We start from the raw sequence: 13,800 nt of genomic DNA, 5'->3' as shown, positions 1-13,800 counted from the left end.
AAAATGAACTAAGGATGGGAAGTACCTATGTACCTAGAGGGGCATGATGCCACTTGATTTTGTCCAGTCATTGTACATTATATGTACAGGGAAATATATCTTGCATGCACACCTGGAATCATAGGATAGCATGGCACAGAAGGACAATTCAGCTCATTGAGTCTGCATTGACTCTTTCGAAAATAAATCCAGTTAATCCCACTCCATGACTCTTTTTCCATATCCCTGCAATTATTTCTCCGTCGGTTTTTATCCAACTCCCCTTTGAAAGCTATTATTAAATATGTTTCCATAAAACTCTGAGGGAGCCTTCCAAATCCCGGACACTTGTTGTATAGGAAGGTTTTACCCCGACTTCAAGTCGCGGCCATGGAGCGAGTGGCCGCACTTAAGGTGGCTTCTGCCTGAGGACGGTGGCTCTTTCTGCCCATTTTGTGGAGGTTGTGCAGGTGGAAAGGTGGTACAGTGGAAGGACTAAGATTCCTCCTCTGGCGAGAGATGCCGAAGAGTTAACAAACGGGGAGTGTGTCGAATAAGGAGCACACTTTGGCCCTCAGAGAAGACACATGCGCAGGAGGGGAAAACATGGCGGAGGGACCGGTGGCATCGTTGCCGCTCAGTGGTTGACGGACAAGTTAGTGGAGTTCCGATCGACCGAATTTAATTAAAAAACGGCAGGAGGTCACTGAAGATTTGGCAAAAGTGACCGAACCAATTTGGGCAGTCCTGGAAATGGTGGAGCAGTGGTTGGAGCTTTTGCAACAATCAACAATGATTTCATGGTCATCATTAGACTTTTATTTCTAGATATTTTATTGAGTTTAAATTCCATCACCTGCCGTGGTGGGATTCAAACCCGGATCGCCCAGATTGTTATCCTGGCTGTCTGGATTATTAGTCCAGCGACAATACCGCCATGTCACCACCTTGATGGCCCGGAGGAGGATTTTGTCAGGGTGGTGCGCTCCGGAAGTGCCTAGGGCGACAGCGTGGGTCTGAGCCCTGTCGGCATTTCTACATTTGGACAAAATTAAGTTTGCCATCAGGGGGTCAGAGGAAAGGTTTTTATTCGTGATGGAGGCTGTTCATCCCTTTCTTCAATAGTTGGTAATCATCAGCGAGGAGGGGTAGAGGGGTTTAATGGTGTTATAATAAATACGGGGCACCCAAGATGGGACAGTGGGTCAGTTGTTGAATATGGAAATTGGATAGGGCTGAATGAGTGCTGTATATTTTGTGGAAAATGTCCTGCATAAAAATAGTGTTTTTTTTAAATAGGAAAGTTTTGACCCATAGCGCATCTGGCTGTTTAGTTGATCACTTCAAATCTGTCCCTATCACAAATCAACTCTTCCGCATAAATAAATACACCTAAAAGCGCTGGAGCATGTTTTTGTGTTCCCACTTGTGGAGTTAATACATAACTGTGCGGGGGAAACACACACCCGTGCAGCCTGCCTGATCTCACATCCATTTAAATTAACTGACAAATATTGGTCTCTATGAGGAACATGTACCCCTCCCCACGTAATGTGCTTGTATATGTTGTGGCCAAACAATCCAATACACCCAGGTGCATGAGTGGGAAAATCTGCTTCATCTTCTCCAATTTATTATGATCCCAGCTGAGACCTTTTGCTCTAAGATTAATCAGCTCTTGTTGGCTAGCTTTTCCCTTGCTAATGACCATATTGTGTTTGTCACTGGCTTGGAAATGATTAGCGGCTGCAGGTGAACAGAACCCTGTGGTTCTAATCTTCTCACACTGTTTTTTTTAAAGTCCAGCCCTGCAGCAGCTAAGGACGTGTTTTTTTAAAAAGAACTCAGGCAGACTTCTCCTGTCCTTCGTGTCTCTTTCACACTTCAAGCCTCACACTCAATTTTCAGTGTTAAAGTTTCTAATAAAAGTATAACGAAACGAAATCATTCTCCAAAAACACAAACTACCAGAACCAGATTGCCTGCAGTTTTTTAAATATATATTTTTATTAGAGTCTATCATTTTTTTTACAAGTAATGCAACAATATTTTCAAAGCACAACTGGTACAGTACAGAACAAATATTTCTGCAAAGGTAAGAACAAGCAAGTTGGGATAAATTCAGAACAGTGGGCCTTAAGAACTAGTACCTCCAGTCTCAACACTGAATCAATTAGAAAATGGAGGAGAAAGAGGATAAGGCCAGATAAACAAGATAGGATAATATATCGAGTGCACAACACTATATATAACAAGATTGTGACTTACAGAATGGCTTTTGGGAAACCTTGCAGGGGCAGGTCAGACAAAGTGAAGACTATAAATTTGAGGTATGGGGTCCAATACTTAATAATAATCTTTATTATTGTCACACGTAGGCTGACATTAACACTGCAATGAAGTTACTGCGAAAAGCCCCTAGTCGCCACATTTCAGAGCCTGGTCGGGTACACTGAGGGAGAATTCAGAAGGCCGTAAGGATAGGACGTTTATAAAACTGTCACTAGACGTCAGGGAAACTGGCTTTGGGATTTGATTTTACAATACAAAAACTGGACATGGAAGTGAATTGAATTACAATATAAGAAATAGAAAATATCAGTTGTTGCTATAGGCTTTGGCACACTCCGTTTTTAGTTCAGTAATGATGCAATAGTTTGCAAAGGAATAGTCTTCTGGGGAGTACAATGTGTGACAAGATTGTCTTTCATTTCTGAGCTCTGAGTCTGTGATCAACCTGAGTAGACTGGGTCTCTCAGCTATTAGTGGTATAATGTTGGGGATCCTTCGGACAACATCCCTTTAAAGGATCTAATCGCTGGGTATATCTGAAGTAGTTATGTGTGCCAATCGTGAACTCTGTGTCGGTCCTTCTGAAATTCTGTGGAATAATGTGAAACACCTCGCGAGATCATTAGTTGCTATGCTGAGTTTTATCGACTGTCTTTCGAAACATTAGCTTGTCCTTCGGTGAATTATTTGTAGACATGTATTAAGTGCTTCAGTAGAAGCATAGATCATTCAGTATATAAGATCTTTCAGCTCATTACACCTCTGCAGGTGCTTTTGTAGCTTCAGTCTCTTGCTCACCACACCATTTCAGACTGCATACAATGTCCTTCTTGGTCCTAGATAGGCACCTCAGATCAGGCAAATTACACTAAAAAGTTGCCATTATCATTAGTTCCAGTTACAAAGGCATTACTTAAAGTACATAAAGCACACCTATTTTTGGCAGTTCAAACAGCAGTTTGCACCTCGTTAAAGTGTGATTACCTTCATAGCACAGCACTTCCTTCAAAGAGAAAGAAGGCTCCAACCGTCCTTCAGTAGATTTCAATTACTGTATATGAAGGCATCCTGTCCTTTGCAATAATACTTGTGATGGGACACTGACAGCGATAAGTCAAGATTACTTTCTCCCAATTTAAGTAAACCTCATCGGATGCAGAAACTAGGTTGACTTTTGGTAAATCATCTCAGTAATACATAATCAAAATAATTCATAACGAGAATCCTTTTAATGAGCTGACATTCATGTCACTGTAATGAACCATATTTAATGTGCCCTTTACCAGAAAGCATACCAGTGCTGCAAAGGCAAATTTGCAATGATAGCATGGTCCCATGTTGCATTTTCCTCCACCTGCAGGCCGATAGGGAAAAAATTGTGTTAATACCAATCTATTTGCTGGAAACTGGGGGGCGATAATTATCCACAGGTGTTGATTTATTCCATGTTAGATGTGATTGATTTGGCATTAGAGCCATCGGTGCTAAAATACTCCTTTTCCTCAGAACCCTTTTATGACAACATCCCTCTCACTGTATGCTTCCACTATGAACCTTGCGTTTTTACCACTTATTGTATGTAGTGTAATCCTAATGGATGTAATTGAACTTTTAGGAGCTCCCATTAACTCTCATTAACCGTTCCCTTTTAGATTCACTTTGTCATTATGAGAGTTATTGCATTTTATGTGAGGTTCTTTTGGACGCAGCTGAACTCTCTTTTTGAACTCAGCCTAAAAATGTGTCTGTGAGACAGAGCGCGAGAGAGAGTGCACGTGTGTGTGTGTGTGGGGGGGTGAGAGAGAGAGAGAGTATATGTGTGTGTGGTGTGTGTTTCATAGTGTGTTTGTCTTATGAAGACAGGTTGAGCAGTTTAGGCCTCGACTCTCTAGTGGTTAGAAGAATGTGTGGAAATTGAATTGAGGTATATAAGATGATAAAAGGTATGGATAAAGTAGACGTGGAGTGGATGCTTCCTCTTGTGGGCATTTTAGAACAAGAGGTCATAGTCTCAGGATAAGACGTGGCACATTTAAAACCAAAATGAGAAACTACTTCTCCCAAAGGGTTGTTAATCTGTGGAATTCGATACCCCATAGTGTAGTGATATCATGGTTGTGTTGTAATTCACTGACTGACCATTAGGTGTCTCACTAGTATATAAGTGAATGTTAAAGTTAGCTGATCTCAGACTGGCTAGAGGAAGTTGAGGAGAGAAGTTGCTTGGCACAATTTTACTGTTTTTCATCTGTTGTCTTGTATATAGTTTACCTACAGTTAATGTTAATAAATCACTTATAGCTTTGGTACAAGTGCTCTTGTAATAAATTAGGCCATCCGACAAGAACATTGCACATAGTGCAATGGATGCTGGGACTGTGAGTAAATTTAAGGAGGAGTCAGACAGATTTTTAATCAGTAATGGGTTTAAGGGTTACGGAGAGTGGGCAGGACGATGAAGTTGAGGCCTTGATGAGATCAGCCATGATTGTTTTGAACGGTGGAGCAGGCTCGAGAGGCTAAACTGCCTATTTCTGCTCCTAGTTCTTATGTTCTAAGAAAGAACTATTCTGTCTAATTCCACCTTCCTGCCCCTGGTCTGTAGCCCTGTAGGTAACAGCACCTCAAGCACAAAATCTGGTGTTCTTGACTAATAACGGTATTTCTTGATTCAGAAGGGGATCAAGGGTTAGGGGGAGAAGGCAAGAGAATGGGGATCATGGAATCATAGAAGTTTACAGCATGGAAACAGGCCCTTCGGCCCAACCAGTCCATGCCGCCCAGTTTTTACCATTAAGCTAGTCCCAGTTGCCCGCACTTGGCCCATAACCCTCTATACCCATCTTACCCATGTAACTATCTAAATGCTTTTTAAAAGACACAATTGTACCCTCCTCTACTACTACCTCTGGCAGCACATTCCAGACACTCACTACCCTCTGAGTGAAGAAATTGCCCCTCTGGGCCCTTCTGAATCTCTCCCCTCTCACCTTAAACTTATGCCCTCTAGTTTTAGACTCCCCTACCTTTGGGAAAAGATGTTGACTATCTACCTTATCTATGCCCCTCATTATTTTATAGACCTCTATAAGATCACCCCTAAGCCTCCTACGCTCCAGGGAAAAAAGTCCCAGTCTATCCAGCCTCTCCTTATAACTCAAACCATCAAGTCCCGGTAACATCCTAGTAAATCTTTTCTACACTCAACAAATTTCCCTCCATCCAAGCCCCTAATGCTATGGCTGTCCCAGTCAATGTTGGGAAAGTTAAAGTCCCCTACTATTACCACCCTATTATTCTTGCAGCTATCTGTAATCTCCTTACATATTTGCTCCTCAATTTCCCGCTGACTAATTGGGGGCCTGCAGTACAGTCCTATCAAGGTGATCTCTCCCTTCTTATTTTTCAGTTCCACCCATGTAGACTCAGTGGGCGAACCCTCGGATATATCCCCTCCAAGTACTGCCGTGATGTTCTCCCTAATCAAAAACGCCACTCCCTCTCCTCTCCTACCTCCTGTTCTATCCTTTCTATAGCATCTGTACCCCGGAACATTGAGCTGCCAGCCCTGCCCCTCCCTTAGCCATGTTTCAGTCATAGCTATAATATCCCAGTCCCATGTGCCCATCCATGCCCTGAGTTCATCCGCTTTGCCCGTCAGGCCCCTTGCATTGAAATAAATGCAGACGAGGAACATATCGAATGGCGGAGCTGACTCAATGGGCCGAATGGCCAAATACTGCTCCTATATCTTATGGTCTTATGTAGAGAGAGAGCGAGAGAGAGAGAGGTTGTCTGTAGGTGTGTGAATGTGTGTGTGAGAGCGTGCCTGTATTTGTGTGTGTGTGTGAGATGGAAGTGTTCTTTCTAGCTTCAGTAAAATCCAGTTCATTACGATAGAGTGAAAATAAAATAGAGAATGGTAAATGTTATCAATAATCAGAAATAAAATAGAAAATGTTTAGAATGCACTTCAGAAGACTAGCATTTTAAACAATCAACAACAGTGTAACCTATTAGGTCGGCATCCTCTATTAGTATTTAGGATGGTTCTGACAAAGGATCTGATCTAAAATGTTATCCTGGGCGCGATTCTCCGCTCCCGCGACTAAGTGCCCACGCCGTCGTGAATGCCGTCGAGGTCCACGAAACGGCCCCGATCTCGACCGATTCAGGGCCCGAAAATGGGCTAGGATCGGGGCCGCGAGAAACATGGGGGGGGGGGCGTGTCGCGAAACCAGCGTCCTCAGCGGTGCCGGGCATTGGTGCCGCATAAAAGCGGTGCCGCGTCATCCGCTGCGTAACTGGCGTCACCCGCGCATGCGTGGTTGCCGTCCTCCCCGAGGCCGCCCCGCAAGAAGTTGTCGGATGGATCTTGCGGGGCGCGGAGGAAAGGAGGTCCTCCTTCAGAGAGGCCGGCCCTCCGATCGGTGGGCACCGATCGCGGCCCAGACCCCTTTTGAGTCCTATCCCGGTGAAAGAACCCCCCTCGCCCCCCCACAGGCCGCTCCCCCAGCGTTCCCGCGCTGTTCCCGCCGGCAGCGACCAGGTGTGGATGGCGCCGGCGGGAAGCCGTCGTTTTGGGCAGGCCGCTCGGTCCATCTGGGCCGGAGAATAGCGGGGTTAGCGGAGAATCGCCATTTTGGGTGTCCCGGGCGATTCTCCGGCCTGCGCCACGCAGAACCCGACGGGGCCGTTGTCGCCGCTTGGGTGAATCGCGGGAGGGCGTCGGACCGGCGTCGCGGGGAAAAGTGGCGCGCCAGGCGATTCTCCCAACCGGCGCGGGAGCGGAGAATCGCGCACCCTATCTTTCTTTTACTTACATGACTGACCTGTGTGTCCCTGGCATTTTCTTGCTAGTCTTTGGTAATTTATGATTTATTTCTTAACCAAATGTAGACTGTTGCCATCCCTGTAAGAAACTTGCTGTTATTGCCGAAAGATGCTGGAAAAGCACAGTTACTTGGGGTCTGCTTCTCAACATGTGATAGCACTGCTATTGATCACGATACAACCCTTTGAAAAAGCTGCTCATGCTGTCATTGCTAAGGCTGAGCCTTTGTTCCACTCTGGCTCCCAGTGTTCAACCTGATCTCCAATCACACGAAAGCTACCACTCCTAGTTAAGAATCTGCAAGGGCAGGGTCTACCTCCTCCATCTCTGCTATACCGAATTTCAAAGGCAAAATGAAAAGAGTGTTATGTAAAAATCTTGTTGCTGCAAACCAGATCAAATTGTTCTGCTTTGAATGTTGAGATCTGGCTCAGTGAGAAAGCAATTTGAATGCAGGGTTTTTGTGGAAGCGATAAATTTACTGTTGGAGCTTCAGTTCAGTAATTGGGGCCTCAAAACTTGCGCTTGCTCTGCTCGGGCTGAGACTGGACTGAACGCTCCATTGCTCTGAGATTGTGCTGTATGATTACAACATGTTTCCTTAGGATTCCAGCATGCACTGTTTCAATAAAGACAATAGCCTATTTGCTTTCAACATATTAATATATTTGTCAAAGTAAAGACAGAAGAATTTCAGGCATGCTGGTTAATTGTCTCATTGCTCATATCGCGCAGGGGAAGCTCAAGCTGTATATCCGAGCTGCTAATTTCTCAATACTGAATAATCCTTACGCTTGTCAGTAGACATCAGAGGTAAAATTCTCACCATTGTCCCTTCATGGCCTCAGCCCGTTCCTATATCTGTAATTTCCACATCTCTATAAACTCCCAAGATAGCAGAACTCCTTTAATTCTGGCTTCTTAAGCAACCCTAATTCCAAATACTCTATTATTGGAGATGCTACCATTGTGATAATATGCATAAGGCAGGTTTGTGCATAATGTTAACCACGGCCTCCGACCACTAGGTGGCAGTGTAAACTTGTCACGTGACCCTGTGGCCTGGAAGTTGGGAGTAGGTCGTGCTCGAGGATAGACATATTTTGCAGTAGTTCCACAATAGTTCATTAGTATTAGTAGTGTATTATTTTATTTATCACGCAGTTGTTCTACAATAAATTATTTGAATTAAATGTTCTGTAGTTCATCATTCACTTCGGCCAGTCTACAGAACATGACAACCATCACTGCCTAGGCTCTGTAATTCACTCCCTGAACATCTCTGCCCCTCTACCGCCCTTAGATCCTTAAAACCTATCTCTTTGACTGGGCTTTTGACTAACTACCCTGATCTCTTTTTGTGTAACTTGGTGCCTAATTGTGTTTTATAATTCGCCCACAAAATACCTTTGGGATGTGTCAGGTGGATGTACCTTTAATAAGTGGGTGTTTATCAAATAGCTGTGTGTGTGTGGAGCTGGGCTGTCTCTCTTTCACTTTCGATTTTGAGCTGGCAGCTGCAGCATATTTTTGGTTTCGTTTTCGGAGGTGGATAGCTGCATTCAAAGCAAGCAGTTGTATAATGATCTCTCTCTCTACAAGCTAATGAATGTCTCCAGATCATTGATGATTTCAAAGTAATACCTGTTTCTGTCGAGCATTTAAACCTGCTGTCTTTATTTTAAAAAGGATTTAACTTACAGATGTTGTTTGGGAAGTTATTAAGGGTTATCTATAGAGTATTGTATCTGTGGAGTTACTTGTGTTGGTAGTTGATAAGATTTTTACTGTGTGTTTATAAAATGTTAACTGGATTCATAGAATAAACATTGTTTTGTTTTGAATATACTTTAGCTCTCTGTTGCACCACACCTGCAAAGTGGGCCCTTGTGTTCCCCATAACCAAAATCTATTTAAAGTTGTGGGTCAGGTGAACTCCATGATACACTTTGGGGTTCTCTAAACCCTGGCCCATAATAGATGATTTATTGATTCAGGCACCAAGTAAATTTATTTGGTTGCACCAAAGGTAGCAAAAAGGGACAGATTGTCATCCTTGCGTCAGGTTGGCCAAGTCGGGGGATTGCTAGCTCGGTGAACCTGACCTTTAAAATGTCCTCCCGCAAGTGAGATTTTCAGCTCGCGGGTGGTATGCTGCAGAATGAGTCAGGGAAGGTGACCCCAGAAGTGGCGAGAGTTCGGAGGTGGACCAGATCGGGTGCCTCGGGTGCAGATATGAAGCACTTTGGTAGCCTTGTGGGAGACATTGTGCAATGAGCAGGTAAGTGTCAAAGCTCTAAATGTTGTCCAAACACTAGATTATCCTGGAACAAATGGTCCATCATGGATTTTCCCTCAGGTACTGGGGGAGGGGGAGGACCCCTCCCGATATGAACTGGATCGGGCTCATCGGTCGTGGAGGCCTGTACCAAAGGCGAGTGAGCCGCCAAGGGCAGTGACTCTGTGCTTCCGTAGGTACAGTGTGAAGGAGAAGGTCCTGAGCTGGGCCAAGCAGAAGCGGGTGGTGCAGTAGGCTGGAGCTGGTATACGTGTATACCAGGACTTTACGGTGGAGCTGGCGAGGAGGCGGGCTGCCTTCAACCGGGTGAAGAGGGCACTGTACATTGGCAAGGTGCAGTGCGGCATTGTATATCCAGCGAAGCTGAGGGTGACTTACAAGCTCAGGGACTTTTATTTTGGAACGGCGGAAGCAGCAGAGGAGTTTGCAAAGGCAGAAGGACTGTGGCAGAACTGACAAATTGAGGAATGGTCATGTGCCGATATAACCTCATGACTGTATTTTCTTATTTTTTTTGTATCACTGCGTGTGGGGGTAGAGGCTAAAGGAGCCAATGTTGCATATATTTGGACAAGGGAAGGCTCGAAAGGAGGGCTCTTTGGGGTGTAGGTGGATATGCGGGGTTTGTGTGCTAAAAGGGGATCTTTGGGCTTTCCTAGGGCCGGGCAAGGGGGAAAGGGACCAAGCGGGAAAGCGGGGGCCTCCACGCTGGCCGGTTTTCGCTGGCCAGTGAACGGGAGTGAGGTGGGGGGAGGGGCTGCGGCCATCGGAGCCTGACAGAACAGGGTCCGAGTGGTCTAGCCGGGGTGGAAAGTTGGGGGGAGGGAACCGAGGTTGGGGGAGGGAACCGAGGTTGGGAGGAGGAGTTTTGCAAGAGGCGTGGATGGGAGGAGCTGGAGACTTGGGGGGGGGGGGGGGTACAACTTTGGGGTATAATGTACGGTACTCTCTTACAGGCTGGATGGCGTTGGTTGGGGGGGGGGGGAGTGGGGGGGGGCGGGTGGAGAGCCGTGTAGATTAAGGGTGACTACGGGTAATCCCTGATTCCTTTTTGTCATTTGTTTATGTAAACATGCGGGTTGAGGTTTGGGGGTTGGTGGGCGGATGGGATCGTTGTTATTATGGGAATTGACATATCTTGTTGATTATTGGTTATTGTTGATGGGTGTAAATGTGGGAGAAAACGTGAAAAAGGAGAATAAAAAAAATTTAAAAAAATGGATTTTCCCTCGGGGAGGACTGTCAATGATGCTTCCCAATCAAAAGTGTGCTGAAATGAACCATGGAGTGGATTCCCAAGACACAACCATAGAGATGACATTGGCTTTGCACCATTGCTTACTTGATGCAGATAAGATGCAGTGAGTTAGTTAGCTGGTTTGACTCAGTGGAATCATGAACAACATTGCCATGCTCATTATCCCATCCACTTATCCTATTGTCACTCATAACAGTCTGAATAAGACAGAGTTAGCCAAAGTCTTGCTGTATAGGAATCATTGACGAAGAAATGGGAAAATAATCAGGCATAAATCTTTCTGTATTAACAGTGGTGATATGCAGCTTGATTGGACAAAATGCAGGAACAGTTGATCTGGTAGATGGAATGTTTTTGAACTGTTGCACCAGATGAAAACAAATGCAGATAATTGGACCAGTTGGAGATGCCTACTTTCTTCAAACTGAACATTTGGACTGGAAGAAGGATGTAAGACATGACACGGCTCCTGGCATGGGTGATAGGAATACTGACACAATGGTGCCTCAAAGGAAAGCTAGCTATTCCCTTCATAAGGATGAAAACTGTTTGGAGCGTATTCCGGTTATTTGCTGTACAGAAATTATATTCCTCTGAGTCCTTCGGAGCAAAAGTAAAATCAATGCGCACTATCATTAGATTTAATGGTAGCAGAAAGCAGCAAAGCACTTATCCTTTAGAGAAGGGGCTATGTCATCTTGCAAAAACAGGTTCTAAAACAAAGCTAAAAGAATAGGAACAAAATACTGTGAAAGCTGGAAATCTGAAATTAAAAATAGAAAATACTGGCAAACCTAGCAGGTCCGGCAGCATTTGTAGAGAGGTAAACAGAATTAAGATTTTGAGTCTGTCTAACTCTCTTACAGATTCGAAACAATGGCGGAATTTTCCGAATTGACAGTGTCATGTTTGGCGAGAAAATCAGTGTGATTCCCACTGGCCCTGGCAGCACAATCAGGGCCGCAATTTGCACATATTTTTTTAAACACGTGACAAACATCGGGCTGGATTCTCCAAACATGGGGCTATGTTCCCATGCCAGCGTCAAACCACTGGCGTTTCACTCTGGACTTTTCTTAAGATAGTCCTGAGTGATTCTCCCATCTGCAGGGAGCTAGCAGAGCCCCGGAGTGCTTCTCGCAGCTTTGGCTGCGGATACGGGGCCCCGCACTTCAGGTCAGGAATCCGCACATGCGCACGATGGCAGCCTGCACCGACCGCCCCATGCGACATGGCGGACTCAGCCGGCGGACCTGGACCAGGAAAGAAGGTCCTGCACCGCTGCATATTACCCGTCCGATCGCCCCCCCCCCCCCCCCCCCGGACGCCCATAAGGCCCCCCAGTATTTGACCTCCCTGCCCCACGCCAGGGCAGCCGCGGACTGAGTCCGCAGTCGCCACCCACAGTTCCCGACGGCCGGTTAGAACCACGGCCTCGGGAACTCGGCCAGTGCGCACGGAGAATCGCGCCTGGGGGGGGGGGGGGGGGGGGCGGGCCTCTGTCAATGGCCTCCTACCCGTGCCACGGATTTCGGCGCAGAGACTCGGAGAATCTAGTCCAGCGTGTCTGAGGCATGAAGGGTCGGATTCACCTGTCCTGGAGTCCATCTGAGTACTTCACTGAAGTTAAACAGCTCCACAGCATTTACTCTCATTCAAGCCAGGAGGATGACAGCTAGGAAGTCAGCTCATAGATTTAGGGCGAGAGCACTCACCCATTTGCTAGATGCCGTGGAGGAGAGTCGGCCTACAGTGTACCTTCGGGCTGGTGGGAGGCCATTCAGCAAGGTGAGAAATCCTGCCTGGGAAATAATGGCAGCAGCCTGACCAAGAGGATGGGTGTGCAATGCAGAAAAAAGATGAATGATCTACTCCGATAAGCCAAAGTAAGTGCTCCCTGTTTCCTCTCTGCACTCCACCCTTCTGTCACCCCCCCCAGAATGTCATGTCGATCACACATGCCATCACCTCGCAGGACCCCAGAACTCGATTTCCCACCAACAGCCTCAAACGCTTCCTGGCACTCCTCATCAGAACCTTTCCATGCTTAGGTGCAGTGTCCGCACATGCCAGGTGTTATCGACCACTGACCCGCCAGGTATTCATCTCACATTACCTACATTTGTGTTCCTACAGGAGAAGCTTGTCCACAACCACAGTGAGTGAGAGAAAAAGGACGGTGGGATGCCCGATTTGAAGATTCTGACACCTTTTGAGGAGACAGCCATGGAGCTCACAGAGAAGGAGCAGGAGTGGGCATGCACTGAAAGCGAGGTGGGCCTGTGAGAGAAAACTGAGGAGCCACTGCATCTTCATCCAGAAGACCAGTCTCACGTGAAGTCCAAACCCTTGAACGAGCCACGTGCTTCCCTTGCCTTGCAGGAATACCAACAGAAGAGCCTGGCACATCTGGCACCAGTCCCCCGCCCTCCCCCCGTCCCAATCCCCGATCACCCTCAACAGGAACTCTGAGGAAATCTCAGAGGAGGACTTGGGTGAAGGGTCACAGCTATCAGCTACACCATCTACCATCGCAGAGGCACATACCTCGGTGGCCGAACTTAGCAGGCAGGCTTCTGGGTCACGATATGGTGAGCACCACACAACTTCTGATGAAAATCAGGCAGTGGCAGGATGGTTAGAGGTCTGCTGGATCACAGGACTCAACTGTGTCCCAGTCAGGTGCTGTGTGCCTCTGGACACGCTGGTTCCTCAGATGCTGGAGATACAAAAGCAGAGCCTGGAATATCAAGAGGGGTTATCAGCGGCACTCCTACGACTACAAGACCGAATGACGGAGTCCCAAAGCTTTCTGTCACAGAAGAGGTTTCCGGCAGTGCATGGCACCCACACCAAAGCTGCGAGAGTGGCGTCTGCAGTGGAAAGCCTGGTGCAAGTGGTGACAACCATGACCAAAGCATGGCTCAGTTCCTGAGGACCATGGCTGAGGGTTTTAACTGCATGGTTCAAGCAATGGCGGGCCTCCAGGACTGGCAGTGCCAGATGACTTTGAGGCTTCTGGAGCTCACTCCAGTTGCACATCTGTCCCATGGAGTAACCCAGGGGCCCAATGTAGGCATGGGGGCCAGGGCGCAGGTACCTGCAATATATGTATATGTGGCGTGCGTTGATATGCAG

General features: G+C 46.6%; 1 protein-coding gene across 1 annotated transcript in view; it reads left to right on the top strand.

Moving 5' to 3' along the window:
• The window catches only part of LOC140384795 (cadherin-13-like), a 971,948-nt gene extending 958,351 nt beyond the window's left edge, over positions 1–13,597 (top strand). The window contains exons 8-9 of the mRNA XM_072466785.1: positions 3,924–4,018; positions 13,045–13,597. Of these exons, the coding sequence (XP_072322886.1) occupies positions 3,924–4,018; positions 13,045–13,597 (648 nt within the window). The remainder of the gene's footprint in view (positions 1–3,923; positions 4,019–13,044) is intronic.
• Positions 13,598–13,800: the final 203 nt, after the last annotated feature.

This window comes from Scyliorhinus torazame, chromosome 10 (genome assembly GCF_047496885.1).
Source record: "Scyliorhinus torazame isolate Kashiwa2021f chromosome 10, sScyTor2.1, whole genome shotgun sequence".
NCBI lineage: Eukaryota > Metazoa > Chordata > Chondrichthyes > Carcharhiniformes > Scyliorhinidae > Scyliorhinus > Scyliorhinus torazame.
The sequence above is the reverse complement of the archived record's forward strand: the minus strand, read 5'-3'. Positions and strand labels throughout refer to the sequence as shown.